Source organism: Calonectris borealis, chromosome 19, assembly GCF_964195595.1.
Source record: "Calonectris borealis chromosome 19, bCalBor7.hap1.2, whole genome shotgun sequence".
NCBI classification, from domain to species: Eukaryota; Metazoa; Chordata; class Aves; order Procellariiformes; family Procellariidae; genus Calonectris; species Calonectris borealis.
The window spans coordinates 12,247,893-12,274,797 of NC_134330.1; the positions used below are offsets into that span (position 1 = coordinate 12,247,893).

General features: G+C 58.9%; 3 protein-coding genes across 4 annotated transcripts; 2 read left to right on the plus strand and 1 right to left on the minus strand.

Annotated features, from left to right (window-relative positions):
- Positions 1-11: 11 nt before the first annotated feature.
- Positions 12-6,109, plus strand: SBDS (SBDS ribosome maturation factor). 2 transcript variants are annotated; one of them, XM_075169033.1, is made up of 5 exons: positions 12-209; positions 1,259-1,388; positions 2,092-2,220; positions 2,873-3,037; positions 3,666-6,109. In XM_075169033.1, exons 1-5 carry the CDS (start codon positions 82-84, stop codon positions 3,792-3,794), a joined length of 681 nt encoding a protein of 226 aa, XP_075025134.1. In that variant the 5' UTR covers positions 12-81; the 3' UTR covers positions 3,795-6,109. The 2 variants fall into 2 exon arrangements, with proteins under 2 accessions (XP_075025134.1, XP_075025131.1); XM_075169030.1 differs by having other exon boundaries at positions 13-209; positions 2,092-2,292.
- Positions 6,110-7,956: 1,847 nt separating this feature from the next.
- Positions 7,957-12,117, plus strand: CCDC183 (coiled-coil domain containing 183). Its single transcript, XM_075169029.1, has 11 exons — positions 7,957-8,149; positions 8,288-8,392; positions 8,577-8,699; positions 9,092-9,220; positions 9,363-9,423; positions 9,534-9,634; positions 9,911-10,071; positions 10,452-10,611; positions 10,732-10,857; positions 11,107-11,203; positions 11,887-12,117. Exons 1-11 carry the CDS (start codon positions 8,036-8,038, stop codon positions 11,997-11,999), a joined length of 1,290 nt encoding a protein of 429 aa, XP_075025130.1. The 5' UTR covers positions 7,957-8,035; the 3' UTR covers positions 12,000-12,117.
- Positions 12,118-18,676: 6,559 nt separating this feature from the next.
- Positions 18,677-26,905, minus strand: SEPTIN4 (septin 4). The gene is made up of 11 exons (XM_075169147.1): positions 26,612-26,905; positions 26,288-26,381; positions 26,091-26,177; positions 25,080-25,203; positions 24,747-24,881; positions 24,540-24,657; positions 24,065-24,166; positions 23,601-23,697; positions 23,291-23,453; positions 20,842-20,941; positions 18,677-20,544 (listed from the first exon to the last, which is right to left on the minus strand). The coding sequence occupies exons 2-11, from the start codon at positions 26,295-26,297 to the stop codon at positions 20,485-20,487; spliced, it is 996 nt and encodes a 331-aa protein (XP_075025248.1). The 5' UTR covers positions 26,298-26,381; positions 26,612-26,905; the 3' UTR covers positions 18,677-20,484.

Below are 26,905 nucleotides of genomic sequence, written 5' to 3' on the forward strand. Positions count from 1 at the left end.
GGCCAATGGGGAGGCAGCGTGAGGCGGCTCCGCCCCCCGCCCCCGCGCGCGCCCGCCGGTGGCGCAGGAGCGGCCGCCGCCATGTCCATCTTCACCCCCACCAACCAGATCCGCCTCACCAACGTGGCCGTGGTGCGGGCGCGGCGCGGCGGCAAGCGCTTCGAGATCGCCTGCTACCGCAACAAGGTCATGGGATGGCGCAGCGGAGCGTGAGTCACCGGCCGCCACCGCCGGGGCCTGGCCGAGAGGGGCCGGCTGGGGCGGGGGGAGGCCTGTGGGCCCGTGGGAGGGGAGTCCCGCGTGGGACCGGGCTGTGGAGGCGGGGAGGGGGGAGTCCCGCGTGGGGCTGGGCTGTGGAGGCGGGGAGAGGCTCGCGTGGGGCCCGGCTGTGGAGCCGGGGAGGGGGGGGAGTCCCGCGTGGGGCCCGGCTGTGGAGCCGGGGAGGGGGGGGAGTCCCGCATGGGGCCCGGCTGTGGAGCCGGGGAGGGGGGAGAGTCCCGCGTGGGGCCCGGCTGTGGAGCCGGAGGGAGGGGGCAGTTCCGCGTGGGGCCCTGTTGTGGAGGCGGGGAGGGGGGAGTCCCGCGTGGGGCCCGGCTGTGGAGGCGGGGAGAGGCTCGCGTGGGGCCCGGCTGTGGAGCCGGGGAGGGGGGGAGAGGCTCGCGTGGGGCCCGGCTGTGGAGCCGGGGAGGGGGGGGAGTCCCGCGTGGGGCCCGGCTGTGGAGCCGGGGAGGGGGGGGAGTCCCGCGTGGGGCCCGGCTGTGGAGCCGGGGAGGGGGGGGAGTCCCGCGTGGGGCCCGGCTGTGGAGCCGGGGAGGGGGGGGAGTCCCGCGTGGGGCCCGGCTGTGGAGCCGGGGGGGGGCGGGAGTTCCGCGTGGGGCCCTGTTGTGGAGGCGGGGAGGGGGGAGTCCCGCGTGGGGCCGGGCTGTGGAGCCGGGGAGGGGGGAGTCCCGCGTGGGGCCGGGCTGTGGAGCCGGGGAGAGGCCCGCGGGGGGCCGGGCTGTGGAGCCGGGGACCTCGCGTGGTACCCGGCTGTGAAGCCTCGCGGGACCGTGGGGCCCTGAGGAGCCGGGGAGGGGGAGCGCCCCGGGGCGCCGTGCGGTGCCCCTGCCCTTCCCTGGGGAGCGACATTAGCGCTGTAGAGGTTCCCAGGCCCCACTGGTTCGGACCTTGGCAGCAGGACTTGTTCCCCCTTGCTAAAACCTCCTGCGCTCTTATGCTGCTGACTTCACGGGTTTTCTAACCCTGCGCTGATCTCTAGGGAGAAAGATCTCGACGAGGTCCTGCAGACGCACACCGTGTTTGTCAACGTTTCCAAAGGCCAGGTGGCGAAGAAGGAAGATCTTGTTCAAGCATTTGGGACGGATGACCAGACAGAAATCTGTAAGATGGTAGGTTTTAACCACTTTGCTTTGTAAAAGCTCAGCGAAGATTTTCCAAATGTTTTACGTAAGGGTCACACGGACATGGTAGGTTGGTTTGTTACTGGAAGGTTTTCATAGAATGCAGTGCTGCTGTAGGCGAAAGGCTTGTTTGTTAAGAAATGGGTAGAAAGGAGTGGTAGCTCTGTGGTATAATCTTAAATTTTACATATGCATTTGGCTGAAGAGTTCTGAGTGTTCTGTATAATATACAGCTTCTATGCACTGATGTCTACGGACACGGAAAAAAGGTTAACCAGCACTGAAGAGTTTCTCATCTAAGATATGTTATTAATGATACAGAGAAAGGAAGGTGATAGTTGCTTACTTTGGACAGTCCAATTAAATGTTAAGAACACATCTAATTTCTCAGACCTTCTTGGTGGGATACAAATGGTGGACTTCTGGGTGATGAGAATTCGAGTAAAGCTGCACTTCTCTTTTTGTAGTTTAGTGTTTCTGTCATGGGTTTTTTGTCTGAAATCTTTCCAGTGTTTGTCATAATGATGTACATTACTAACATGGTTATTCTTTTTGTGCGCTTCACATCTAACCAAACTGTTCGAGCAATTGTTAAATTTAACACAGTTACTAGGGTTTTCACTCTTTAGTCAAACCTGTGACATTTATTAACTGATTTCTTTAACTGATTTCTTTATATTTTACTGTCCAGATTTTATCAAAAGGGGAGCTGCAGGTATCGGACAAAGAACGACACACACAGCTGGAGCAGATGTTTAGAGACATCGCGACTATTGTGGCTGACAAATGTGTGAATCCTGAAACAAAGAGGCCATACACGGTAATCCTTATAGAAAGAGCCATGAAGGATATTCACTACTCCGTCAAACCACACAAGAGCACGAAGCAGCAGGTTAGTTTTCTTGCAAAATCAGCTTCTGCGCAGAGGTGTTGTCTTCAAGCATAATTTCCCTGTTAGCAGTCACAGAGGCATCAAAAAGGCCCTGTGGTCTAAAGCCCGCAGAATGATTACTCAGCCGGCTGGCAGTTGAATGCTGGATACAAGCAGCCTCTGAAACTCGTGCAGTTTGTTTTCTAACAATACAGGGAAGGGAGAAAGATAGAAACTAATTAAAGCAACAACACTGATATGTCTGGAACAGAAATAAAAGTTTTATCGTTTATTTTAATTGAGGTAGTAAATCAGGCTTTGCATCTGAGCCACTTGGGTTTCTGTTGTTCTGCAGTATAACTGCTATTTAACGTTATTTCAGACAGGTTTTTTTAGTATTTGAAGTGATCACAAACAGCAAGAACTCTGCCTTTTCGTGTTAATCTATCAAAATAGCGTAATGGCAAGCTTCCTGCAGCAGAGTGGCAGTGATCAGTACCGAGAAATGTGTCTGAAGCTAATGCAAAGGATTTGAGATTTGATCTGTGTGGTGTTTTTTAAGCAGGTGTGTAAATGCTCTTTCTTACTAACGTCTTTACAGGCACTGGAAGTGATCAGACAGTTAAAGGAGACCATGCAAATTGAACGTGCTCACATGAGGCTGCGATTTATTCTTCCAGCAAAGGAGGGGAAGAAACTGAAAGAGAAGCTCAAGCCACTCATTAAAGTTATTGAGAATGAAGAATTCCATGAACAGTTGGAAATTGTAAGCAATAAAGCAGTCCTTGGGTTTCATACTTGATTTGACTACACCAGTACAGTTTACTAGAAAATGAATTAATATATGGAAGTTATTTAGGTAAACTGCAAGTTTACAGAGATTTTAAATTAGAGGTGTATTTTGTAGTTCTTAATTTCACACAATCCTAGTGATGTAAGCTTGAAAGTAGCCTTTATTATACAGAGATTGCTGCTTCCAGCTGAGGAGAAGCACAGTGTAATTTCTCTTAGCAGTGATTATCCTACAACACTGATAAGTTTCTCTGCGTATATGGAAGGTTACTCTTATGTATTTGGTGGGGTCAGGCCTGTATTTTGACAGTGGTTAATTAGTTTTTAAAAAAAAAGTCTCTGGGAAAGCAAAATCTGGTATTAGTAAAAATCTTTCTGAGAACAGATTAGAACCCAGCTATCAAAAGACATGTCCAGCATGGGTAAATGGAACGGCAGAACCTGTGGAAAGCTTACATGATAGAAATTGCTTATCAACTCTGCAAAGTCCTTTTTAGTAACTAAATGATTTTTTTTTTAATGAAAATTAATGCTAGACCTTGAAAAGGGGCTGATGAAAATCAAATATTATTACTTGACTCATGAAATGTGAAATATTTCAGGTGTGCCTTATTGACCCAGGCTGCTTCAGAGAGATTGATGAGCTGATCCGCAGTGAGACAAAAGGGAAAGGAACACTGGAAGTGCTCAGTCTGAAAGACGTGGAGGAAGGAGATGAAAAGCTTGAATAACAACAACGTCCTGGAGCAGTTCTACTTCAACAACATCCTACGAAATGACTGGCGTTAGCCACTTCCTTCTGTTAGGCCTTCATGTTTTTTCCAAACTCTTGCTGCCAAATACTTTCTGACACTAATCCTTTGGGATTTTTCCATGCAGTGTGGGGTTTTTTTTATCATTTTACACTTGCTTGGTTTACAAATGGGTTTGCCTGTAGGAACATTTTGTGTCAGAGTTGCACTAACGAGGATTGAGTTAAGACTTGATATGGAAGTTACTCTAGCTTTGGTTTACTTTTAAGAGTTGCTGTTGAAGAGTGTTTGACTGATACGGTGCCAATCATTTTTACTTTAAGTTGTCAGTATTGAGTGGAAGATTGCATAGGTCTGAGGGGTGGGGTTTGTATTTGAGGAGAGGAACCTTAAGAAAAGGGAGCTGCATTTTCACTTCTAAACAGGTGCAAAGTGTAGATCGTGTCTAAACCGATCTCATGGCAGCATGAAAACTGACTTAGACTTCCATAATTGGCTGCTTGATAATTAGAGTACTTTAAAGGACCATTCTTAAAGATTTCCTTCACTGGATATAATAGCAGTACTTGCTGACTTAGAAAAAATGTTCTCCAAATAACTTATTCATAAAATATATTTAGCTACATTAATAAAAATGAATTATCGTCTATTTATATATTATAGATACAGAAAGAAATAACTATTTTTGTTAATAGTATAGGAGGTAGCTCTGGCTGTGGTGATGCTTTTTGTAGGCTGAAGGCACAGCATGTGTTTCCGAGCTGTTCTCGTTCACGTGACAAAACGAATCTGGAACAGGCAGTGGTGGCCTCTGGCCATTGAGCGAGGCGGGCTTTTGTTGGGCCCTAATTCCCTGGCCGTACCTGGTTGTATGTGCCCCTTTTTAGTGCGACAGAGAACAATTCTGGCAGCTGTCCTTTATCCTCTCTCTTTTTATGCTGCTTTCTAATACATGCACAGAATTTCCAGCCAGCTCCTGAGGCACGGTATATAGTTCTTGATAATTATGTTAAATCTTGTTTCAGCTGTGTTAAACAAATGCTTTTAAGTTGAACTTGCATATTTCAAAGAAGAGGGGAAGAGAGGACAACAACTGGAGGAGGAGATACTAAAAATACACACCACCAGGCAAAGCATATATCCTTGGGTGACTAAAAGCTAAACCAGCAGGAATTTAAGGAGCCTTTAGGGTTACGTACCTGTTCCTGTGCTGACAGCACGCAGCGAGTCAGGAGCTGCAGGCTGGCCAACGACAGATCTCTCCCCGAGATGAGCATGTGTTGTGTTCATTGTTTGCTGTTTACTTTTAGAGCGCGTGACTCTGCCTGTTATATGACAAGTAAACAGAGCTCTGGTTTGTACTCTTGACACGACCTTTTCCTTTGTACCATTAGCACATTGTGAATTTTCTAGGATTTAAGCAGGGAGAGTTGAAGTCAGCTGGAGGAGGAGGGGTTTGACATGTCAGGTGCAGAGGGCCTGCGGGACTAGATCCTTAGTCAAAGGCGGCTTCTTGGAAGCTGATTTCTGCAGCGGTCTATTGACATGAGCTTGTGCGAGGTTGGGTTAAAGTTCTTTAGTAATATTTTGGAAGGACTCGCTGCTATAGAGTCTGAGTTTTGCTAAGGGCCAGTGAAATGAAGATTCTTGAACCATTTTATCCATTTTGAAATGCTTTCTCTTGCCCCCAAGGTAATCTTCCATGGTGTTTAAATGCTGCTAGGAAAGTTTAGTGGCGTAATTGCTATTTGCCATGCGGACACAGCCTCAACGTGGAGGTCTGTACATGCATGGACAGATGGGCAAGATTCCTCGTGTGTACAAGCCCTTGACTGCTTGTCTTTCAAATGGCCGTCTCTTCATGCTTACTTTGGGAGGCACTGAAGATGATAATGTTGATGTTTAGCTTGTCACTGACAATTAGTGCTGACACGCAATTCATAAATCTGCAAATGAGACACTGAGTCAGAGCCTCAGATGACATTCTGTTGGTAATACTTGATTTCACAATCCTATAATTTCTTCGTTTTCTGTGTTCAACACCTAGAGCGCAACAGGATGGCTGCAGGTTAAAGATCTTGAGTTACAGAAACTTAATCTAAGCTCATTTATAAGCTAGGAAGGCAATTTCCTTATAAAGTCTTTTTCTGCAAATCAAACATTAAGGATTTTCTCTGGCAGAGGGAGCTTGATTTTATTTATCAACAAATAGATGTACATGCTTGCATTTCTTGTCATATTTGTAGTTCAGCAAGAATGTATGGTAAGCATCAAAATAAACATCAGTATTGGCAGCTGGTTTGTTCTTGCCCATTTCAACGGGAGCGTAACTCCCTGCACAACCATTTCCTGACTAATTAACTGAAATTTCTGAAGGTACGTACCTAGGTGGTAACAGACTCCTCTTGCCGTTTGAAATAAGCTGGCAGCTTCCCGGCGAGCGCTGGTAGCGTGTTTAGGTATACGTGTTCACATACGTTCCCTGAAATTGCCCTCGCCATTTCTGATGGGGCTTGGGGGGCTCCCCTGGCCGGGCCGGTTGCAACTGCCGTAGCCACGGTGATGGGAAACAGAGCTGGGATCCCCGCTGCCCGCCCTGCCTTTGGCTACCTCGCAGGGCTCAGTAATTGGTTATTAATTAATCCGTGGCCTACAGAAGCGGAGAGGAAGGGGCTGTGGGCGGCGATGGCCGAGCAGGCGGCGATGGCTGGGCAGGAGGCGTGCGGCGTCCGGCAGTTGGAGGCGCCACGGTGACGGTTCCGCGGGCGCAGGGAGCTCGGCTCGACCCCGTGGTCACAGCCCGGCGACGTCTCAGCCCGGTGGCAGAGCCGCCATGGCTGCCACGCAGGCAGCGGGGCTGGAGGGCCGAGGCAGCAGCGCCGGCACCGTGCAGGTCCGGAAGGCAAACCTGAGCCAGCGCGTCCAGGAGCTGCGCGCCATCATCGCCTTGCAAGGTGCTGCCCCTTCGGCTTCGCGGGGAGCGGCCCGGGGCGGGCGGGGGGCTCTTGGTCCCCCCGTCGTCCTGCATGGTACCAACAGCACCTTAATGTCCTCCAGAGCAAGGGAGGAAGTTTTTCACGCAGTCCTGTGAGGAAAAGCTCAGTCAGAACAGAGAGCTGCTCCCCCGCCTGCGTGAGGCGGTGCAGGAGGACATCCATGCCCTGGGCATTGTCCAGAAGGTACCGGCAGGTCCCATCTGTACCCTGCCTGGTGCTGGCCCTGCAGAGCCAGCTCCTCCCTGGTCCCCTCCGGGAGCAGGCAGCGCAGGGCAGCAATAGGATGTGACCGTCCCCAGGCTGGCGGTGATGTCCTCTCTGCCCCTCTCCTGCCCACAGCGCAGCGAGCTCGCCACCTCCAAGGCTTGCGGAGCGCAGAAGCACTTGAGCATCATTTTGACCAGGAGGACGGTGGAGGTAACGGCAGGGTCTGGTGGGCACGGGCTGCTCGCAGAGGGCTGGGGCTCCGGGGACTCTCGGAAGAACAGGGTGCACAGCGGAGGGACCTGGTGCTGGCACAAGGACAGCCCCGCAGGGCTGGTGTGGCGAGACATGGGGTGTTCACCTGTGGTCCCATGGGTCCCTTTCCACCGCAGGACCCATCTATGCAGGTCCTCCTCCAGCTCCCTGAGCAGGTCCTTTGCCCCAGCAGGGCTCCTGGCCATCCCACCTGGCGTGCCCCCAGGTCTGCCTGGGTTCCTGCGGGGCCCAGCTGCATCCCTGGGAGAGAGATGCTGTCTCTGCCCTCCACTGCCTGTCCCAAGGTCATGGCCTGGTTATGAGCCCGTGGAGATTGAGGCGCTGGCCCAGCGGAGCTGCCTTTGCCTGGGGCCTCTTGCAGGGACAGAGCGGTGCCGCAGCTCTCTGCCAGCATCCGCATCTGGGGCACAGGTCGATTTTATTGACGGCCGGCCCGGGTCTGCGTTACAGAGTCCCTAAGCCCGACCCGCTGCTGCCGTCAGCAGACGTTGATGCCCACCTCTGCCTTACCCCAACCAGAGCAAAGCTCTCCCAGACCCTGTCCTGCCAAGGGAGTGACGATGGCCTGGAACTACGTCTCGACGTCCCTGGCTCTGCTTCGGGGGGAGTTTTCCAGGCAGGACCCCCTTCTCCCGCGGGTGCGCAGCGAGCCCTGCCTCCAGCCTGGCAGACTCTCACGTGCCCATCCAGGTGGTCCAGGAGAAGCTCCGGGCCGACGTCTTTGACCGGGTGAACGCCTGTAACATGCTGCTGTACCAGCTGAGGCAGCGGAGCCGAGCCCAGGACAAGCTGCAGAGGCGGCTGCAGCAGCTGCAGGATGCCGAGATGGACGACAAGCGGCACCAGGCGCAGGTGCAGGTACGCAGGATCCCTCCCCGGGGTGGCAGCGCCCGCGGGGGGGGCTTTAATCCAACCCCCATCCCCACGTTCCCTGGGCGGGCGCTGGGCTTGGCACGTGGGATCACCCCACGTCCCCCGCTTCCATCCCTGCCCCAGGAGATTCGCCAGCTGGAGAACAACATTGAGAAGATGCTCACAAAAGTCCACGCCGGACAGAAGGTGACCACTCTCTACCTGGCGGTGCGGGATGTCCTGAAGAAGGTGAGCTCCTCCTCGCTGTGCCGTCGTCCCACCCGCTCCCCCTGCAAAGGCAACGAGGGGCCGTGCTAGTGGGGTGCCCTCCCGGCTCGGCGAGGTCCTCCTGCCCCCCTCCATCCCCTGTCACAGCACGCAGGGGACCCCCGGGGCTCGGTGGGGTGACGCACTGTGGCTACCTGTGTCCCAGGAGCTGGTCCACCTGCCTCTGCACCTGGACCTCCTGTGCGGGATGACCAAGCTGTACCACGGGGAGCTGGAAGACATGGAGATCATGGCCTTGGATGCCCTCAAAGCCGCTGATGTGACCAAGGTGAGATGGTCCGGGGCACCTTGGGGCCCTCTCCCACCCTCCAGAGCCCACCACGTGCCTGGGCTGGTGAGTCTTCCTGCAATAAAGAGCAAAAGAGACTGAGCTGGGCTTGCCCATAGCACCCAGATGCCTCCATAGCTCCTCCCGCATCCTGCTCTTGGGCCAGGCTGCCCTGGGGCTGGGGACAGCCTGCCCGAAGCACCAGCCATGGTGAAGGCAGCATGCTCCATCCTCCAGCCCTCCTTGCTCAGTTTCTTTCCCAGCCTGTTTACACGGCGGGGGGGGGGAGGGGGGGGGTCGTTTTTGATGCTGGCCATCCCAGAAGCTCGGCTGGCTCACAAAGGTCCATTCCGGCTTTGGCAGCCACGTTTCCCTTCTCTGATATGCTCCAGGAGGAAATGGCCGAGATGGAAACCTGGTTCCTGGCAGAGAGAGAGTTCAGGTACCGCTCCCTGGCCGCCCAGAAGGTGCACATCGACAGACTCTGGTTCAAGGAAGCAAGCGAAAGGCACCTGAGAGCGGTGAGCTGGGCGGACCTGGCGCGGGCAGGGCTGCGGGCGGACGGCAGGCATCAGTGCCAAGCCCCCCGGGGGTGGGGGGGCTGCAGGGCCAGCTCCCCCGGGGTGCCAGCGGTTCAGGAGGTGACGATGAACGTCCTTGCAGCAAGCCAGGTACGATCTCGCTGTGGACTTCCCGACTCTGCACCCGCAGGACCCGCTGGTGGGTGAGTGCCTGTCGGGGTGCAGGGGGGTGGGACGTGGGCGTCCCGTGTGGGACGCAGGGGGGTGGGACATGGGACAGGCGTCCTTCCCTGCCGCTTCCCTCCCACCCCAGGCGCCAAACTGGAGGCCACCAAGACCCAGATGGAGTGCGAGGCCCGGATGACTGAGAAGTTGGAGAAGGCCAAGGCTGCGGTGCAGTGCTCCCGCCTCTGGGTAACGTGAAAACCCATCTCCGGTAAAACCCAGGGCTGCTCGAGCCCCAGGGAGCTGAGACCTCTCTGCTCGCCTTGTTTCATTGCGGGGTTATCTGCTCTCCTCTGCCCCTGGAGCCCCCCAAAGCCCCTCTTGTGCAGGCAGGGATGCAGCTGCTTTTCTCCATGACATGAGCTTGCAGCGGTCCGTGGTGCAGAAACCTCCCCGAGACCATGGCCCGGATCCTGTACCCTGCAGGAGGCCACGGGCTGAGTCCTTGTGCTCTCCCCCGGCCAGGACATCCCCGGCAGGCTCCTGGCACAGCAGAAGTCCTCGGTGGACCTGGAGCAGTACGTCAAGGAGTGCAAGGAGAAGAAGCAGGCACTGAAGGAGACGCTGAAGGAGCTGGAGCTGAAGGAGGCTGAGCTGAAGTTTCGCCAGCCCCCCAACACAACCAGGTGCTGCTGGCCTCGGGACAGTCATGCCAACTGGGCCACCACCCTTGGAGGGGGACATGTGCATCATGGGTGTCCCAACAGGGCACCGCTTCCTCTGTCCCGCTGCAGCCGCCCACCCCTCCTGCACCGGGAGGTTTTCTGAGCAGGTGCTCGCCCAGCTCTGGTCCTGGCAGAGCACCCAGAGCTCCTGCTGTGGCAGCAGGAGGACCCTTGCTCCTTGCCTGGCGTGGGAAGTGGTACCAGCAGCATGGAGTTGGGTTGCAGGCAGCACCTCTGCTCTGCAGTTGGGGAGGGGGGCAACCTGAGCAGCTTTTGCAACAGATTTGGGGTGTCTCTGCACCCCTATGCAGTCGAATGGATGTGAATGTGGTTGGCTCTAGGATGCTGGAGGAGGAGCTGAGGATGAACCTACAGTGGGAAGAGACTCGGCTGGAGCAGATGCGAGCCCAGATGCTGAGGAACCAGGAGCTCCTGCTCGAGTTTGAAAACGGCATCGACAACCTCTTTGTCCGTCTGCATGGCATCACCGTGCCCGGCCAGGTACTTGCGCGGCGCTGGGGCGAGCACGGCCCCGGCTGGTGCTCGGTGGTGCAACGGCACAGCGCGGTGACGCTTGGTGCAGCCACGGTCACCGCAAGGATGTTCTCTCTCTGACTCCAGGACGATTCTGTCAAGGCCAGGGGGGTGGAGGAGAAGCTCCAGCACTGTGAGCAGAAGCTGCAGCACCTGCTGCAGCAGGTGGCCGACCTGCCCCCTGACGGGCACAGCCCCAATGAGGATGACGAGGTGCGCGGGGGCTCCATCCCTGCTGTGGTCTTTGGGGACCCACACGGGGCTCTCCCAGATGGCCCATCCCAAGCCGTCCTCCCAGCTGGGAGGATGGAGGTGGCCCCTGGGAAGAGCCATGGAATAGCTCAGCCCCAGGTGGCACTGGGCACTGCGGGGTGTCCCCCGCCGGGGGACATCGAGGTGGGCGCCCCTTGGGTTGCAACACCCACCTCCCCCTCAGCAATTAACCCAGGGTGTCTTCCACAGACTTTTGTGAAGGTCAGAAATTTTCTGGAGAAAACAACTGCAAATGATCCGCAGAACCTGAAGATTTCCTTGGAGGACATAGGCAGTAGGGTCCAAGGTAGGAGAGCACAGCGGGGACACGTCCCACAGCGACTGTCCTAGCCCCTGCACTCTGGGATTTCTGGGCATCCTTGCCTGTCTCCCACTGTCCCAGCAGACCCCAATGCATGAGTTGCCTCCAGACCTTGGGGCGGACCTTGGCTGTCTCCAAGGCTTTGAGCATGGGCGGTGGTTTTAGGTGGGGATGTGGAAGAACGAAGGCAGCTGGTGGGGTGGTGAGCCCCACCATCGAACCACGGCAGGAACAAGGAGAGATGCTGTGGGGCAAGGAGGGAGACCCTCGTCTTCAAAATCACCTGGTTGTGAAGAATAACCAGTGCTTGGCTCTGCCTGTGACCTCCTCCTATTGGATGTTCTTGGAGGAGACAATGAGCTTTTGGCAGCTTACCACCTTTTTTTAACAAAGCGGGAGCTGTACCCACCACCCCGTAGTTCCAGACATTTATGGGAAGCCCCAGCAGCAGGGGCTGCTGGAGATGGGCCACAGTGGTGGCATCACCAGGTCCTGCAGGTCACCCTGGGATGCTGGGGTGGAAGAGCCTGTGTCCGAGGACTCGGCACGAGGGCTCTCTGGGATGCCACCAGCCCTCCAAAACATGCCAACTATCCTGGGGACATGGGCACAGCGGAGGTTGCCCTGCAGACCCTCCCCAGCCCACTCCTCTCCACTCTCTCCTCCAGACCCCTTTGATTTTGCTGACAAAGACCATGGCCTTGTCCTCACCCGGGAAGACATCAAGAAGCAGGGGCTGCACCTGATCGAAAGCAAGAAGAAAAGTGGCAAGAAGAAGTAGCGGTTGCTCCACGAGAGCTTCGGATGCCCCAATCCACCCATTGTACCATTTTTCCAGCAGGTTTAATAGAGCAGATCTTTTTCATTCCTCCCAAGCCTGTGGTAAAGCTGGAACAGGAGGTCCGTGATCACTTCTGTCACCTGGAACGCATGGGGGTCAAACCCTGAGGGGTGCTGAGCTGGGTCTGGAGGCAGCTCCATCTTCTGCCCCTCGCCCAGCTGCTCTCCCCGCAGAGGTGAGGATGGGCTGGGGTGGGGAGAGCTTTCCTGGCCAGAGCAAAGCTGGGGGCAGGCTGGCTTTCTCCCCCTTGGTCCTGTGGACCAACACCTTTCTGGGACCTCTGCCCCCTCAGACAGCTCTGGGACCCCAACGGGCTGGCGTCTGTCTGAGGTAGCTATGGGGAAATGTGGGGCAGGGGCTGAGACCTGTACGGGTGTCGGACTGCAGGGTGGGTGTCTTCGTGTCCCTGTGTGGGAGCAGAAGGTCAGACCCTGCCTTGGAGAGCCAAACCTGAGATGAAGCCCCTAGCATGGGGCTGTCTGACCTGTCTGTGGACCCTCCATGCCTCGTCCCTGCACACAGGTTGTGCAGCTCATGCTGGTAACCCTAAACTCAGAGCAAAGGTCAGGCGTTACCTTTGGGCTGCAGGGAGGTGCCTGGAGGTAAGGTCTACCCAACATGATTGGACAGCAGAGGATGCTACACCAAGCCTTTGGCTCCAGGATGGGACCCCCAGCCCTGCTGATGGGTCTCAGACACCCGACTGTGGAGGCCACCGTGTCTTCTCCTCAAAGGCACTCGTAAAACAATGCTGCAAATAGATGGTGCTGTTTCCCCAAGTACAGCCAACACTGAGGGCTTCTGCCAGGGACCTGGAGACCCAGGAGAGTGGCACCTCATCCAAGGGGACGTCAGCATCAGACCAAGCTTTCACTGTCATTTCTACTTGGTCCCTGTACTTCATGCTGACATCACTTGTGACATCATCATTGGGGGGAAGCAATGGCTGTTTCTGCCAAGCCTCTCAGCAGAGTGACAGGTCACACCAAATGTTCTTGGTGGGTTTTGTGTGACTACAGGTGTGGGGATTATATTGCCAAAATACAGCACAACTTGTGTTTTTTAAAGGAAGCTCCAGAAATAGCGTAACGTTCCCGTGAACACATCTCATGGAGCTTCCCAGAATAGACAGCCGTATAGGCGGGCTCTTCTGCACTTCAAGACCACGCTATAATTACACCCATCCATCTCCTGTCCCTGTCCCATTCTCACGTGCCCACCACAGCCAGGGTGTGTGTGCTGGGGTCTGGGTCAGGGAGTCCTCTGCTGCGAGGGGGCCAAGCAGACAGCATGGGTGGATGGTGCTGGGCCACTCTGAAACTGTCCACGCTCAAGACACCCAGGGTTTGAAGAAACTTAGCCAAGCCACAGTGAGTAGGCTATGCTCAAATAGGTGTCATTAAGAAGCAAAATACCTGCGCACCACCACCCTTCCTGCTGACTTGACACCTCTGCTTTTGGTGCAGAAGGCCACCAGGCTGACGTTGAGATCAGTGCACCCAGGCTCTTGGTGTCCCCCTGGCACCCTGGGGCAACCCAGTTGGAGGAATGGCAGTATTGACCAGAAATCATGGAAAATCTGCCCGTCCACAGGCTTTTGTACAAACCATCCAGCCCTTCTCTCTTTCAAGGCTGTCTACGGCTGCTGCCAAAAGAGTTTTGACTACAACGAGGCCAGCATGAACTCCGGTGTTTGCCTTTACGAGGTCTGGTGCAGCAGAACTATGGAGCATCAATTTTTGTCTCAATTGGCTTAGAAGGAGCAGTGCCAGGACATGTCACCAGACGACAGTCACCACACCACTGAATAAATAGGAATGGTTTAAATCCAGTTGACAAAACAGAGACTCTAGCTTTATACACCCAGCTATGTGGGGGCTGGTTTCTTCTTGTGGTGCCCTCAGGACCTTCCGAAGGGCTTCCCTTCCTCTCTTGGTGATGCAGAAATGAGCGTACACCCCAAAGGTGCTGCAAGGGGAAGCAAAGGTTTCCATCTCTCCTCTTACCAAGAATGCCAGCTTGAGCAGAGCTGAGCCCAGAAACATCTGCCAAAGTCTCAGGTAGCCGAGAAACCCACCTCTCAGCAGTGACATCACCGAATCTAAGATGCAACATCTGTTGGTCAACAATCGAGAATGTCCCAGTTCCGGCTATTCTGATAGCCTGAAGGCCGAGGAGAAGAGAAGGAGCAAATAATGAGTGTTTTGTGGCTGGTAGAAATGATTTTTAGATGCATGGTGGTGGTGCTTTGTCCCTTGTGCCCTGCCCTGATGTACAGAGGAGCAAGAAGAGGCCCTGGAAAGCTTTGGGGAAGACCTCCATATGCTGAGGTGTTTCCTCTCCTTCCTCCTCAGCCTCTAAAAGGTATTTGGTGAAGAGCAGAGCCAACATCCCTCAGCTAGACCGGGGGTTCCCATCATTTGGGATAAACTCTGAAAAATGCTTCAAGCTGTCGGTCTGGTCTTTCCACTCTGGCTGCGGGGAACAGAGAAGCCACAAAACGTGTTGAAGGCTTCTCTCTGCTAGAGCTGGATGGAGAATCTGGTCCATTTGCTAGCTGCAAGGTGATTTTGGGATGGTTTAGCTGCCTTTAAAGGAGGGGAAGAGCAATGGCAGGCATAGGGGTTTCAAGTCTGCTGAAATCAAGTTGTGAGCGGAGGATACGAAGGCTGCCTGCTTCAGCACGAGCGTTCGCTGGGTGCGTTCAGACACAGCATCCCAAATCCTCATCACGTCTCAAGGCGAGGGGAAGGCATGTCATCCCGCCAGCCAGCAGCTCCCAGCCGCGCAGCGTGCTCCCGCCCGGGCAGACGGTGCTGGGCGCGATCGGACTGACTGCTGCTGCCTTGCCCGGACCCGGGAGGGGTGGCGGTGGAAATGGATGTGACAAGTGGCGAAGAGGTACAAGAGAGAGTGGGAAGAAACCAGAGGCAGTGCCTTGGTTTCTGGATTTAAAAAAAAAAACCAAACAACCTGGGTGCCCCAGGAGGGCAGCACCCAAGCACCCTCCTGCCAAAGTGACCCCTAAGCCATACGGGACCTCCCTGCCTGGGACAACCAGCCTGCAAGGGGCAGGGGAGCTGGGTGGACCATGGTAGGGCACTGCCCCCACCCCACAGAGACCGCGGGGCAGGAGAGCCACGTGGGGGGTCCCCAAGCTGGGGCTCACCCCATGCGCGCATCCCCAAATGCTGGAAAAAGCATGGGGCTGCACGGGGCTCTCCAATATGGAAAAATGTAATGAATAATATAGGGAATAAATGAATAAATAGAGGGAAGGGAAGGGAAGGAAGGGCTGATGCCAGCTGGGGTGTCATTAGGTGGCAGGCGTGGGGTGGCACAGCCCGGGGAAGGAGGGGGGAGATTTCCTTTTCTCCCCTGAGAAACCCTTATTTCCTTCCACCGCAATTACTGTCCAAGGCTCGACGGGAGCTCCAGCGCGGATGTCTGCAGCCAGTGCCGGCGCTGGCGAGAAACTTAAAATAGGACATCGGAGAATTTGCATTGGAGCATTTGCAATGCGGAAATATCTCTGCCCTGGGAAGGCTGGGTTTGAGTGGGTTTGGGATTTTTTTATTTTTAAAGGTGTGATCAAAATCACATGGAATGAAGAACAACGAAGGATAGGCACAGCCTGGGACTGTCACCGGAGCCTCAGCCTCACCCCTCAGCACGGGTTTTGTCCTCCGGGGAGAAGGGGAACAGACTAAATCAGCCAGTTTGGGGCCAAAACAGGAGGCTCTGTTGGCTGTTCTGGGAAGGGAGATGCAGGCAGGACCACCAACGTGGGGGTCTGCCTTGGAGTGCTGGGAGCTGCAAGGGTAGGATGCTGGAGGAGCAGGTTCACAAGCCCAGCCTTTGGAGCGAGAGCTGCTTCCACCCAAGGAAGCACAAATATTTTCCATTTCCATGTTGATGTTAAGAGGGTTAATGTTCGTGATGGTGATTTTTGGCCCAATAAATAGCATCACTAGCCAGAGGTGGGTTTCAGCATCTTTGTAAAATGAAGGAGGGAGCAAGGTGGGACCGAGGCAGCTGGTAAAGGAGGGAAGGACCCCATGGGGGTGGTTTCCTGCCCCAGCTCTGACCCACAGCAAGGGGAGAAGGTGCAGCGGGCGGTGGATGGGGCTGGCAGCTCCCCACAAGGCAGCCTTTCTCCATGGCAGAGGTGTCCCAGCCCCCGGACCGTTTCAGTGGCCTCCTCTGGACCTGCTCTACCAGGTCCGTGTCTGTCTTGTGCTGGGGACCCCAGAGCTGGACACGGTGCTCCAGGGGCGTCTGAGCAGAGCGGAGCAGCGGGGGAGCATCCCCTCCCTCGAGCTGCTGGCCATGCTGCTGGTGATGCAGCCCAGGAGACGCTTGGCTTTCTGGGCTGCAAGCGCACATTGCCGGCTGATGTCCCATCTTCCACCCACCAGTATCCCCCCATCCTTCTTGTCAGGGCTGCTATCCATCCATCCATGCATCCATGCATCCATCCATCCATCCATCCATCCATCCATCCATCCATCCATCCCCCAGTCTGTGCTGGTACCGGGGGTTGCCCTGACCCAGGTGCAGGACCTTGCTCTTGGCCTGGTTGAACCTCATGAGGTTCTCATGGACCCACTCCTCCAGCCTGTCCAGGTCCCTCTGGATGCCACCCCTTCCCTCCAGCACATCAACTGCATCAGTCAGCTTGGTGGAAGACCAAAACTGGTGTGTCCTGGGTGATGCAGAGACCAGAGAAACACGGAGCCTGGCTTTAGCTCTCTGCCAAGGACATCTGGGGAACCCCTTTGAAATGCTTTGGCCACTTCAGCAGTGAAAAATAATACGCCCAAACACTCGACAGGCTTTCGCCATCCACACGGGGATAAATGACGGTGCGGGGACAGCGCGGCTCTCACTCAGGAGCTCCCTGGCTCTGACACCAGTGTCTGTTTGGGAGAAATATTGATGGGAAGTGTTTTCTGCTCTGTGATTCAGGTCGTCTGACGAACACCAGCACGGAGGAGAGCCACTGCCGAAACCTCCGCGCTGACCTGACCGGCTCGACCTTCCCTTGGGAAGGAGGCAGCTGGCACTCGTCCCAGCCCGGCCGTGCCGCGGGCGACCAGAAGGAGCCGAGGGAGCAGCCGAAAGCAGAGCCCCTTTCCCGGCTCCTTCTCCTGTGAGACCGTGGGGCAGGGTCCCACCCGTGGGGGAACATGGGGGGCAAAGCCTGCCCGAGCTCTCGCTGCCCTCGCAGGCAGCTCTGCCGCACGGGGAGGGGAGGAAGGGGCAGAGGGGTCTGGATGGCCCCGGAGGGGCTTGGAACAGACCAGAACGGGGGGGCACGGAAACCCGGGGAGGGTCCTGGAGGCAGCAAGCGGAGAGGATCCAGGCATACGGGGAGGGGGAAGGGGATCGGGGGGGGTCACACAGAGGGAGCACAGAGGGACTGGTTCACAGCAGGGTTTGGGGGGGCCCAGGGAGAGCCGCTGGGCACCCCACCCTGTGCTGGGCTGGGTCAGACCAGCAGCACTGTGTGGAGGATAGCGGGGTGCGGGGGGGTCGCAGGGGGCAGGGGAGGGTAGCAGGGTGCAGGGGCAGTACAGTGGGGTGCAGGACAGGATAGCAGGGTGCAGGGAGGGATAACGGGGTGCAGGGGGATGATGCCTACTGGAAGGCAGGTGGAGACACGGCTCACCCATCCTGGTGCCGCGCTGCCCACCCATTCACCCCGCAAGCTCCTGGTGAAGCCAAACTGGGGTAACTGGGCCCCAGTACTCACAGGGGATGCCCAGCCATGCCGAGTGCCTGTGGTGTCTCCCAACAGGGCTCACCCCACCGTGGGGGCACGAGGATGCCCGGGGCAGCACGAGAAGGGCAACGAAGCTGGTGAAGGGCCTGGAGCACAAGTCTGATGGGGAGCGGCTGAGGGAACTGGGGGTGTTCAGCCTGGAGAGGAGGAGGCTGAGGGGAGACCTCATCGCTCTAAAACTACCTGAAAGGAGGTTGTAGCGAGGTGGGTGTTGGTCTCTTCTCCCAAGTAACAGCGATAGGACGGGAGGAAATGGCCTCAAGTTGCGCCAAGGGAGGTTTAGATTGGACATTAGGAGAAATTTCTTTACTGAAAGAGTGGTCAGGCCTTGGACCAGGCTGCCCAGGGAAGTGGTGGAGTCCCCATCCCTGGAGGTATTTAAAAGACGAGTAGATGAGGCCCTTAGGGACATGGTGTAGTGGGCATGGGGGGGTTGGGTTGACGGTTGGACTCGATGATCTTAGAGGTCTTTTCCAACCTTAATGATTCTATGATTCTATGAGATGCCATCCCCAGGCTCTGCCCCCAGTTCCCATCACCAGCAGCGCCCGGGGCCATGGGACCCCAAGGCAGCGCGTGAGAGGGGGGACGAGCCAGCAGCAGGCATGGGGGACCTCATCCTCGTGTCCCCCCTCATTCCCAGAGCTGGGTCCCATGGGGCTTTCCCACCCCACCCCAAGCTGGGTGCCCCTGTGGGTGCAGCACAAACCCTCCAATATCCATTTTGAGCCTTTGCCACGGGAACAGGAGCCAGAGGCCACGGTCAGCCCCCGTCCTCGCCTGCCCGGGGACATGGGGTGCCCACCGCCCGCGCGGAAGCGACTCGGGGTTGCAGACAAGCCGGGTCAGCCGTATTTATTGAGAACGGTTGTGGAGGGATAAAAATATTTCCACTAGCTCTATAAGAATTTATAAACCTATACTCTGCTTATCCTTTAATAAACGCCTCTATGACCACCATGCGAAGGTACTTCTGTAAGAAAATAGCAAGATTAAAAAAAGGAAAGCGCTAATACACCCTGCGGGGCCCTGCCCGTGGGGTCCCTGCCCGCGGGGGCCAAGGGACCCTCCGGCTGGCACAGGGACACGGGTGGCACATGCCAGACGCTGCCGCAGCACCCACCCCGAGCCTTGGCCAGACGCAGCCCCCATCAGCCGAGCCGCCTGGATGCAAACCCCTCGCCCAGGGGTGAACCCACCCAGGGGACCCCAGCTCGGGTGGCCCTGCCAGGGAGGGAACACATCCCTGTGCCAGCGAGCTCCCAGTGATCCCACTGCTCCCAGTTCTGCCTCCACCCTGCAGCTTCACCGTCCCCTTTCATCTTTCCCCGTGCCCGGGGGGAGCAGGGAGCTGGGGGGGTCCGGGTCCATCTCCCCAGGGATGCCCTGCGGGCCAGGGCTCGCCCCAGGGACGCGCAGCGGTGCTTTGCCAGGAAGCAACAGAGATGGGGACATCTTGGGGGGACACAGGGACACAACACAGCGCTCTGCAGGGCAGCCCGGGCTGGGGGGACATAGGGACACGACATAGTGCTCTGTGAGAGAGCAAGACGGGTGGGGGACAGGCTGGGGGGGACACGCTGCAGTGCTCTGCAGGGCAGCAACGCCCATGGGGACACGGGGACACGCAGCAGTGCTTTGCTGGGAAGCAACATGGATGGGGACATCCGTGGGGGACACCCAGGGACACAGGGTGATGCTCTGCCAGGAAGCAGCAGGGACAGGGACGTCCTGAGGACACACAGGGACACCACAGACAAGCAAATGGCACCGGGGGCCGAAACACGAGCGAGGGACGATGCTGTTGCCGTGGGTTGGGAAGCACTGCGGGCACGGGACCGTCGTTATTGCTTTACAGGGCCAACACCAAGGGGGGGCCAGGCCGGGGACCCGGCCTCTGACCTGGGGCTCAAAGGACCTTCAGAGAAGGGGGGGGGACTGCGATTCCCCAATGCTCCCCGTGCCATGGCCCTCCCCAGGGGACACGGGGGCGACGCTCGGTGGGAACAGGATCCCTGCCGAGGACACAGGTGCTGGCACAGAGGCCACCAAGGGTCTGAGTGCCGGCTGCCACCCTGGCCAGGCCGGTGGCTGCCCCTCCATCCCCTTGGTCACCTGTGGTCCCCAGGAGCTGCTGTCCCTCCGTGCCAGCCAAGGCCAGGAGGGAGCAACCCTGTCCCCCACAGCAGGGCAGCTGGGGGCTTGGGGGGGGGGGCTGGGACCGGTCCCCCACTTTCCTCTTCCCTTAAGCCAGGGCCAAGCTGAGCGTAAAGGCTGTAAGCAGGCAGCCAGAGGTGACATGGGGACAAGGGACACGACGTGGGGAGCAGGCTGGCCGGTGGCCCTCCCCTGAGCTGCGGGGCAAACAGGGAAAGCCAAAGCTCAGGGGACAAAGCTGTCCCCAGCCTGGGGAGGGACCAGGGCAGCAATCTGGCCGGGACAGGGGGCTCCCAGGCTGGGGGCCCTGTCCCCTCGCTGTCCCATGGGATGGGCGCTGGCCGGTTGGATAAGGCGACACCGCAGCATCTTAAGGTGGCGGATGCGGTGTTGGTACCGAGTCTCGCAGCAGAGCCGGGACAAGATGGAGCGTGATGTAAACATTTCTGATCTGGGGGGGGGGCGAGGAGGAGGAGGAGGGGGCTAGTGCGAGTCCTTCATCTGCTTCTGGATCTCCTGGAGCATCTCCTGCATCCGCCGCAGCTGGAAGGGAGCAGAGCAGGGATCTTAGGGGGGCTGGCACCCCCCAGCCACACCAGCTCCCTTGCAAACATATTTGGGTCAAGCATCCCAAGCCGATTGGGATCACCAAGAGCTGTGGGCTGGGGTGGGGGGAACCCTCTGGTGCCCCTCCGCCACCTCCTCACCCCGGCCTGAGGAGCAGCAGCAGCTGGGGTGCTGCAGGAAGGGTGGCCCCTCGTGGCTGTGCCATGGCTGGGGCTGGGGACGTGAGGGTGGGGGGGTGATCGGGGGGGGAGCTCAGCCCTCCCCCACACTCACCTCCTCGTCCTTCTCCCGGATGAGCTTCTCCGTCTCCGCATGCGGCACCGGGGGGATGACAGGGATGGGGAAGTCTGTCCCGCTCTCCCGTGTCAGCTTGCTGCGGGCAGAGAGAGGAGGTGAGGGTGCTGCACGGCCCTGCCGGCCCCCGCGGGGGACATTCCCCCATGGGTGCTGCAGCCCCAGAGACCCCAAGCCTTGCAGGTACCCAGCACCCGCCTGCACAGACCCTGAACCCCCCCGGCCAGCGCTGCTCTGGGTCTTTTTCAAGGCAGGGGGGATATGAGCAGCTCCAGGCATCCCCCCAAAACCTCAGCACCCCCCAACCTGCCATGCACCAGTTTGGAGGGGACCCAGGGAGGCATCACCACAGCAAGGGGTGCCAGAGACCCCCCTAGGGCACAGATCCCTGCCTGGCTTTCTCCACACTCCCCCAGTTTAGGAAGCATCCTGCTGGGTGCTTCGAGCTCTCCTCGCCCATCATTTTCTCTGCTGCTTTAAAACATCTTAAACTCGGCACCTCCCTTCTCTCCCACAGCCACAGCCCCGCTGCAGGACGGGGTCCCCCAGCACCCCACTGCCCCGCCAGCCCCAGGGATGCTCTGCACCCCTTTTCCCAAGCATCAGCTCCCATTCAAGTCCATCATTGCTGGGGGGAGCTGCAGCCATCCCCCTGGGGCCACCCCACCACGCAGGACCGCAGCCAGCCAAATCGATGGCTTCTCCCATGCCAACGGCAATGGGGAGGGACCAGCTCTCCCGGCAGGGTCCCTGTGGATGCCACGTGCTACCCCAGCGGGTGACGACACGGCTGGGACACCGCCACCGCGGCTGGCAGGGGTCACGCATGCTGCCACGTGCCACCGCCGGTGCAGCCCCTCCGCATGCGAAGGGGTGATGGACACGGCGGATGTTGCACGGGTGGGCTGGGCCACCCCTGCCCTGCAGGGTCCCCTTGTGCCGGGGGGGGGCTGTGCCAGCGTGCCACGGCGAGGGAGAGGGGTTTTGGCCACGTTTTGAGCTGCTTTGGAAGTCACTGCCCGTTGTCACGGCTCCTCGCCGTGGGGGTACCCAGGGGGGAGCGCATCGAGCTCCTTCCATCCCTGGCAGCAAGGCCAGGCTTGAGTCGGGCACTGGCAACGAGTCAAGCAGCTTCACCAGCCCAGGAAAGACTGTCTACTGCTGCCTCCTGCGCCCCAAAATCGCATCCCCCTGGGAGGGCGGTATGATGGGGGTGCCCACCCTGCAGCCCTTCCCTTGGGCAGCCTTTGGCTGGGAAAAGCTGGGTGCCACCAAACGGTGACACATCCCCCCCAAACCCACCTTGGCGTCCTCCTGGCACCACCAGTGGTGCCAGCACCCCAAGGGCAACTTGTGTGGGCAATGGGTGGGTGGCCATGGGGCCGGCTCTCCCCGAGAGCGACTGCCCAGCCCTTGCGTGGGCACAGAAGGACCGAGACAGGGTTGGATACCACCAAGTACTTTATATAGGGGTCAGGGGGATGGGCAGGGGGAGGAGGACGGCGGGGGCCAAGCCTGGCCCCGGTCAGGTCCTGGCTCAGTCGGCGGAGCAGTCGGCGCAGCACAGCCTCAGCACAGAGGGATGCCGCCTTCTCTGGCAGCACATATGGAGAGACCAGCTTAGAGGAACCTATAGCCGCTGCCAGCCCCCCCCACCGGCACTGCTGCTTCAGCCCCCCAGAGCCTCTGCTCACTCCCACCCCACTCCAGCCCCTTGGCTGGAGGGTCCCACCAGGGACCCTGCTGTGGGGGGCTCCCCCCAGCATCTTGGGGTGGCTAAAGGGGATGCGAGTGCCATGAATCCGGCTGGTACTGGCAGCAGAACCCCAACACTGGCTGCTTGCTTGGCTCCCGCTCCAGCCCCGGAGCCTGCAGGGACGCAGGGTCCCCCTCACTGCTGAGGCATCCCCCCCCCCAGCCAGTCCCAGTGGGATGCAGGGTCCCCCTTCATTTCCGAAGCATCCCCCAAAACACAGCCAGCCCAGGGGGGACGCAGGGTCCTCCTCGCTGCTAGGGCACACCCCCCTGCTGCCAGCCCTAGCCCTAGGGGGACATAGGGTCCCCCTCACTGCTGGAGCATCCCCCCCAAGCCAGCCCCAGCCCTGGGGGGATGCATGATCCCCCCACCACTGCCAGAGCATCCCCCCCAGCCAGCCCTGGGGGGACACAGGGTCCCCCTCACTGCCAGAGCACCCCCTCCCTGCAGCCAGCCCCAGCCCAATGGCACAGGAAGGGCCCCCCACCGCATTGGGGCTCCCCACCACGCCACCAAGGTTTCCTTGCCCAGTCCACCACGCTGGCCAGCATGGACCTGTACACAACCCCAGCCCCCTGAGATCACCACTCGCAACGGGCTGGGGTCACCCCAAAGAGAGGAGACGCTCCCCCCACACCCCCCCAACCTGGCACCCCACTCCCGGCTCCGTACTTGCGGTTCCTCTCCTTCACCACCATGCGGGTCATGCTCTTGATGCACTGCGTGCGGTAGTTCTCGTAGTGGGTTTCCCGCGTCACATCCTTGAGGTCCTGCATGTGGGTCCTCACCAGCATCGTGCGCAGCTTCACGAAGTCACAGTGGGATGGGTTCTCCACTGCGGGGGAGCCCGAGGTTAGGGGGCCGCAGCCAGCCCCTCACGTCCCCTCAAACCCCCCGGGGGTTAAGCAGCATGGAGATGGGGCACACAATGTCCCTGTCCCCAAAAGGCCAGTGGGACACCGGGGACATGGCCCAGCGTTACCTTCCACGATGCCCCAGGGGTAGAGGCGCCCGCGGACGCGCCGGCCTTTGACCTCCACGACTGTGTTGCTGCCGATGACAGCAAAGGGGATGCTCTCCTGCAAGAGGATGGTGGGGGTTAGCAGGGCTCAGTCCTGTCCACCGTGGCCAACATCCCTCCACATGCATCTCCTCGGCCGTATCCAGCACCCATTTGCCAAAATATCCCAGAGCCCCATCTACAGAGAGCCCCAGGTGGGACGGCAGCAGTCATGGCATGGGTTTCTCCACCCCAGCCCCATCCGACCTGCCTGTGGGGTCTTGGTGACGCATCCAGGTAGTGCGATATGTACCAACCCCACCATGCTGGGGCTGCCAGAGAGCTTGTGTGGCCCCAAAGAGTCCTAAAGGTACCCCAGAATGACGTGTCCTCCCGGCTATGGGGTTCTGCCCCAACGTGGATGGAGCTGGAGGAGCCAGACCCACCTTCAGCGCCTGGTCCTGCAACTTGAACTCCTCATCCTCGTCCGAGTCGCACTCGGGGAACTGGTAGATGCGGATGCCGTAGTGGTCGATCTCCTCCCGGATCTGGAGGCAGAGAGCCCCGCTGAGGGCAGGGCTCTGGCCCTCGAAAGGGGGTGGGAAGCGCCACACAGCGCCGGTGTCCCCCAAGGACCCATAAAAGCCTGTCCCCCCCAGACTAGATGGCATGGACACCGCCCCCCACCGCTGGAAGGGAAGACCCTTCCAGCCCCCAGCTGAGCACCAGGGAGATGTGTCCTTGGTGACCATGTGGGCAACATGGTCCTCTACAGTGCTGCGAGCATGGAGGATGCTCCATGGCAAAGTCCGGGCAGGGGATGGAGAGAGCCTCCAGCCGAGCAGGGACCCCAGCGCCCAGGGCACCCCCATCCCCAGGGACCAGCAGGGACAGCTCCAGGCTGGGCTGACCTCCCCTTACCTTGTTCTTCATGCGCTCCACCTCGGTGGGGGTGAGGGTGTCAGCCTTGGCCAGCACAGGCACGATGTTCACCCGCTGGTGCAGGGCTTTCATGAACTCCACGTCCAGGGGCCGGAGCCTGCGGGGGGATCCCGGTGAGCACCATCCCACCAAGCCCCTTCCTCAGCAACCCCCCATCCCGGCAGCGCAGGCAGGGGCTGCCCATACCCGTGGCCAAAAGGCGAGATGAAGTAGATGCAGCAGTGGACCCGGTTGTCCTGGATGTTTTTCCGGTTGAGGCCACTTTCGTCGCGGAAATACTGCTCAAACTGCTGGTCTATGTAATCGGCCACCGGTTTCCAGCTGCGGGGACAGGGAGGTGATCATCGGAGTCCCCTGCAGGACCCCCGGGCTTTCCCTGGGTCCCCAGCTCAACACCTCCCATGGCTCAGCATCCCACCCCAAGAAGCCATGGGCATCCCACCCTCGGAGCCGCTGGCACCCACAGCGGCGCTGCCAAGCCCCAGGGAGACCCCACTACCACCCCTCCATGGGACGCACCACTCGGTGTTGTTCACGGCGTCACCGAAGCCTGGCGTGTCCACAATGGTCAGGCGCAGCTTGACACCCTTCTCCTCGATGTCCACCACGTGCTTGGTGATCTCCACCGTCTGCGTGATGCGCTCTGCAGCGGCAGGAGACACAGAGATGGCGGGGGACACCCCAGGCGAGGGACAATGGGGGTGACACGGGGAGATGCTGCAGCCCCCGGGTGTCACTCTCCACCTTGGGGGGCTGGGGTGGCTTTGCAGGCTCAGCCCCCACGAGCACCAGGATCCAGCACCAAGACAGGATGCTCCGTGCCACAGTCTCCCGCATCCCAACGTGGATGTGCACCCCTCCCTCGGTGGCTGTGCCACCGCCACCCCGTGACAGCTCCTGGCTCCGGGGGTCTGCTGGGGCCAGGCATCACTGCGGGAGCATTTGCGGCTCCCTGTACCCCCACGTGTGACCCCGCGGCTCCGGGACTGCACGTGTCCCTTTACCCCCAGGATCCCTCCGTGTCCCTGCATCCCCAAGGATGTTCCTGTTGCATCGTGTGCGTGTGGCCACACGCGTTTTGGCTTTTACTCTGAGCAACGGAAACAAATCAAACAACCCCCTCAAAACAAATCAAACCGCCTCGAACCCCTGGGGATTTGGGCAAGTTTGGGCGATTTTAATTCAAAAAGCGGCTGTAGCTGAACCAGCGCTGTGCCCTGGACCCCGACTGTCTGCAGCCTCCCAGATTTGCTGCGGCTCCAGCCGATCCCCAACAAGCTGGGGCTTGTTTTCCCAGCAGGGACAAAGCCCCCGCGGGGGGTCCCCGTGCCAGGCAGGGGGGGTCCCCGCTGCCTTGGAGCAGCCCCCAGCGCCAGTGGGCAGCTGGCAACGCGCCTCACGCGGCTTTGGAGACCCGGAGGAGCCCAGCTGGGCAGGGAGAGGGGCTGCAGCCCACCAGGAGTGGCACGGGGCTCTGCCACCCCCCTGGGACACCAAGGACACCCCATCGCTGGGACTGTCCCCCCTCACCTTCAGCGTTCAGCAGCTTGCGGTCTCTGTATATGTCTGTCAGGAAGAGGCTGTTGACCAGGGTGGACTTGCCCAGCCCGGATTCCCCTGGGACAGGAGCACAAGGGTGAGGGGGGGCAGCCGGTACCACCCCCCCATGGCTTTTGGGATCCACAGTGGGGTCAGCATCCCCACGCCAGGCTCAGCCCCCCCTGTACCTGCCACCATGAGGGTGAAGTCGAAGCCCTTCTTCACCGACTTCCGATGGACCTGGTTGGGCAGCGTGGCGAAGCCCACGTACTCCTTGTCATCCTGCGGGCAGAGGGGACATGGGATGGGGGATGCCACCATCCCACCTACCCCCATCCTGGGAGGCCACCCCCTTCCCCCCAACACCCACCCAGAGTGGTCTCCCAGGGTTGGAGCACAGCAGGCTGGGGCCATGGGTGCCCGAACCCCTTTGGAGGGTGAGAGCATCCTCCGCCATGACCCTTGCAACCCTTCACCCCGTGTCCCCCCCTCCCCGCGGACGCATCCCGCACCTCGGAGGAGTCGTAGGGGTCCAGCTGCCCCCAGGGGCTCCGCGGGCGGTTGGGGCTGGGGGGTGGGGGGGCTGCGATGTGCTGCTGGAAGTCCACGGGCCGAGACCGGGAGAAGATCCTGGCATCCCTCTCGTCAGCGGGTTCGTCGAGGGGGACCCTGCTCACGCCGCAGAGGGGGTGGCCGGGTTCCCGACGGCTCTCCGTGGGCTCCACCTTCCTGGGGATGTCGGCCGGTGGGCAATCCTGCAGGAGCTGGGTCAGCTCAGCCTCCTCCGAGTCGTCCTTCAGGAAACG

Excerpts from the sequence above, each read along its gene's own strand:
- CCDC183 (XM_075169029.1), top strand. The coding sequence starts at position 8,036 with ATGCTGCTGTACCAGCTGAGGCAGCGGAGCCGAGCCCAGGACAAGCTG. Across the intron at positions 8,393-8,576 it reads TGCGGGATGTCCTGAAGAAG|GAGCTGGTCCACCTGCCTCT; the intron begins GTGAGCTCCTCC and ends CCTGTGTCCCAG. Across the intron at positions 10,072-10,451 it reads CAGCCCCCCAACACAACCAG|GATGCTGGAGGAGGAGCTGA; the intron begins GTGCTGCTGGCC and ends GGTTGGCTCTAG.
- SEPTIN4 (XM_075169147.1), bottom strand. Across the intron at positions 24,658-24,746 it reads ATCTCGCCTTTTGGCCACGG|GCTCCGGCCCCTGGACGTGG; the intron begins GTATGGGCAGCC and ends ATCCCCCCGCAG. Across the intron at positions 24,167-24,539 it reads TGGAGCGCATGAAGAACAAG|ATCCGGGAGGAGATCGACCA; the intron begins GTAAGGGGAGGT and ends CTCTGCCTCCAG.
- SBDS (XM_075169030.1), top strand. The coding sequence starts at position 82 with ATGTCCATCTTCACCCCCACCAACCAGATCCGCCTCACCAACGTGGCC. Across the intron at positions 1,389-2,091 it reads AGACAGAAATCTGTAAGATG|ATTTTATCAAAAGGGGAGCT; the intron begins GTAGGTTTTAAC and ends TTTACTGTCCAG. Across the intron at positions 2,293-2,872 it reads ACAAGAGCACGAAGCAGCAG|GCACTGGAAGTGATCAGACA; the intron begins GTTAGTTTTCTT and ends ACGTCTTTACAG.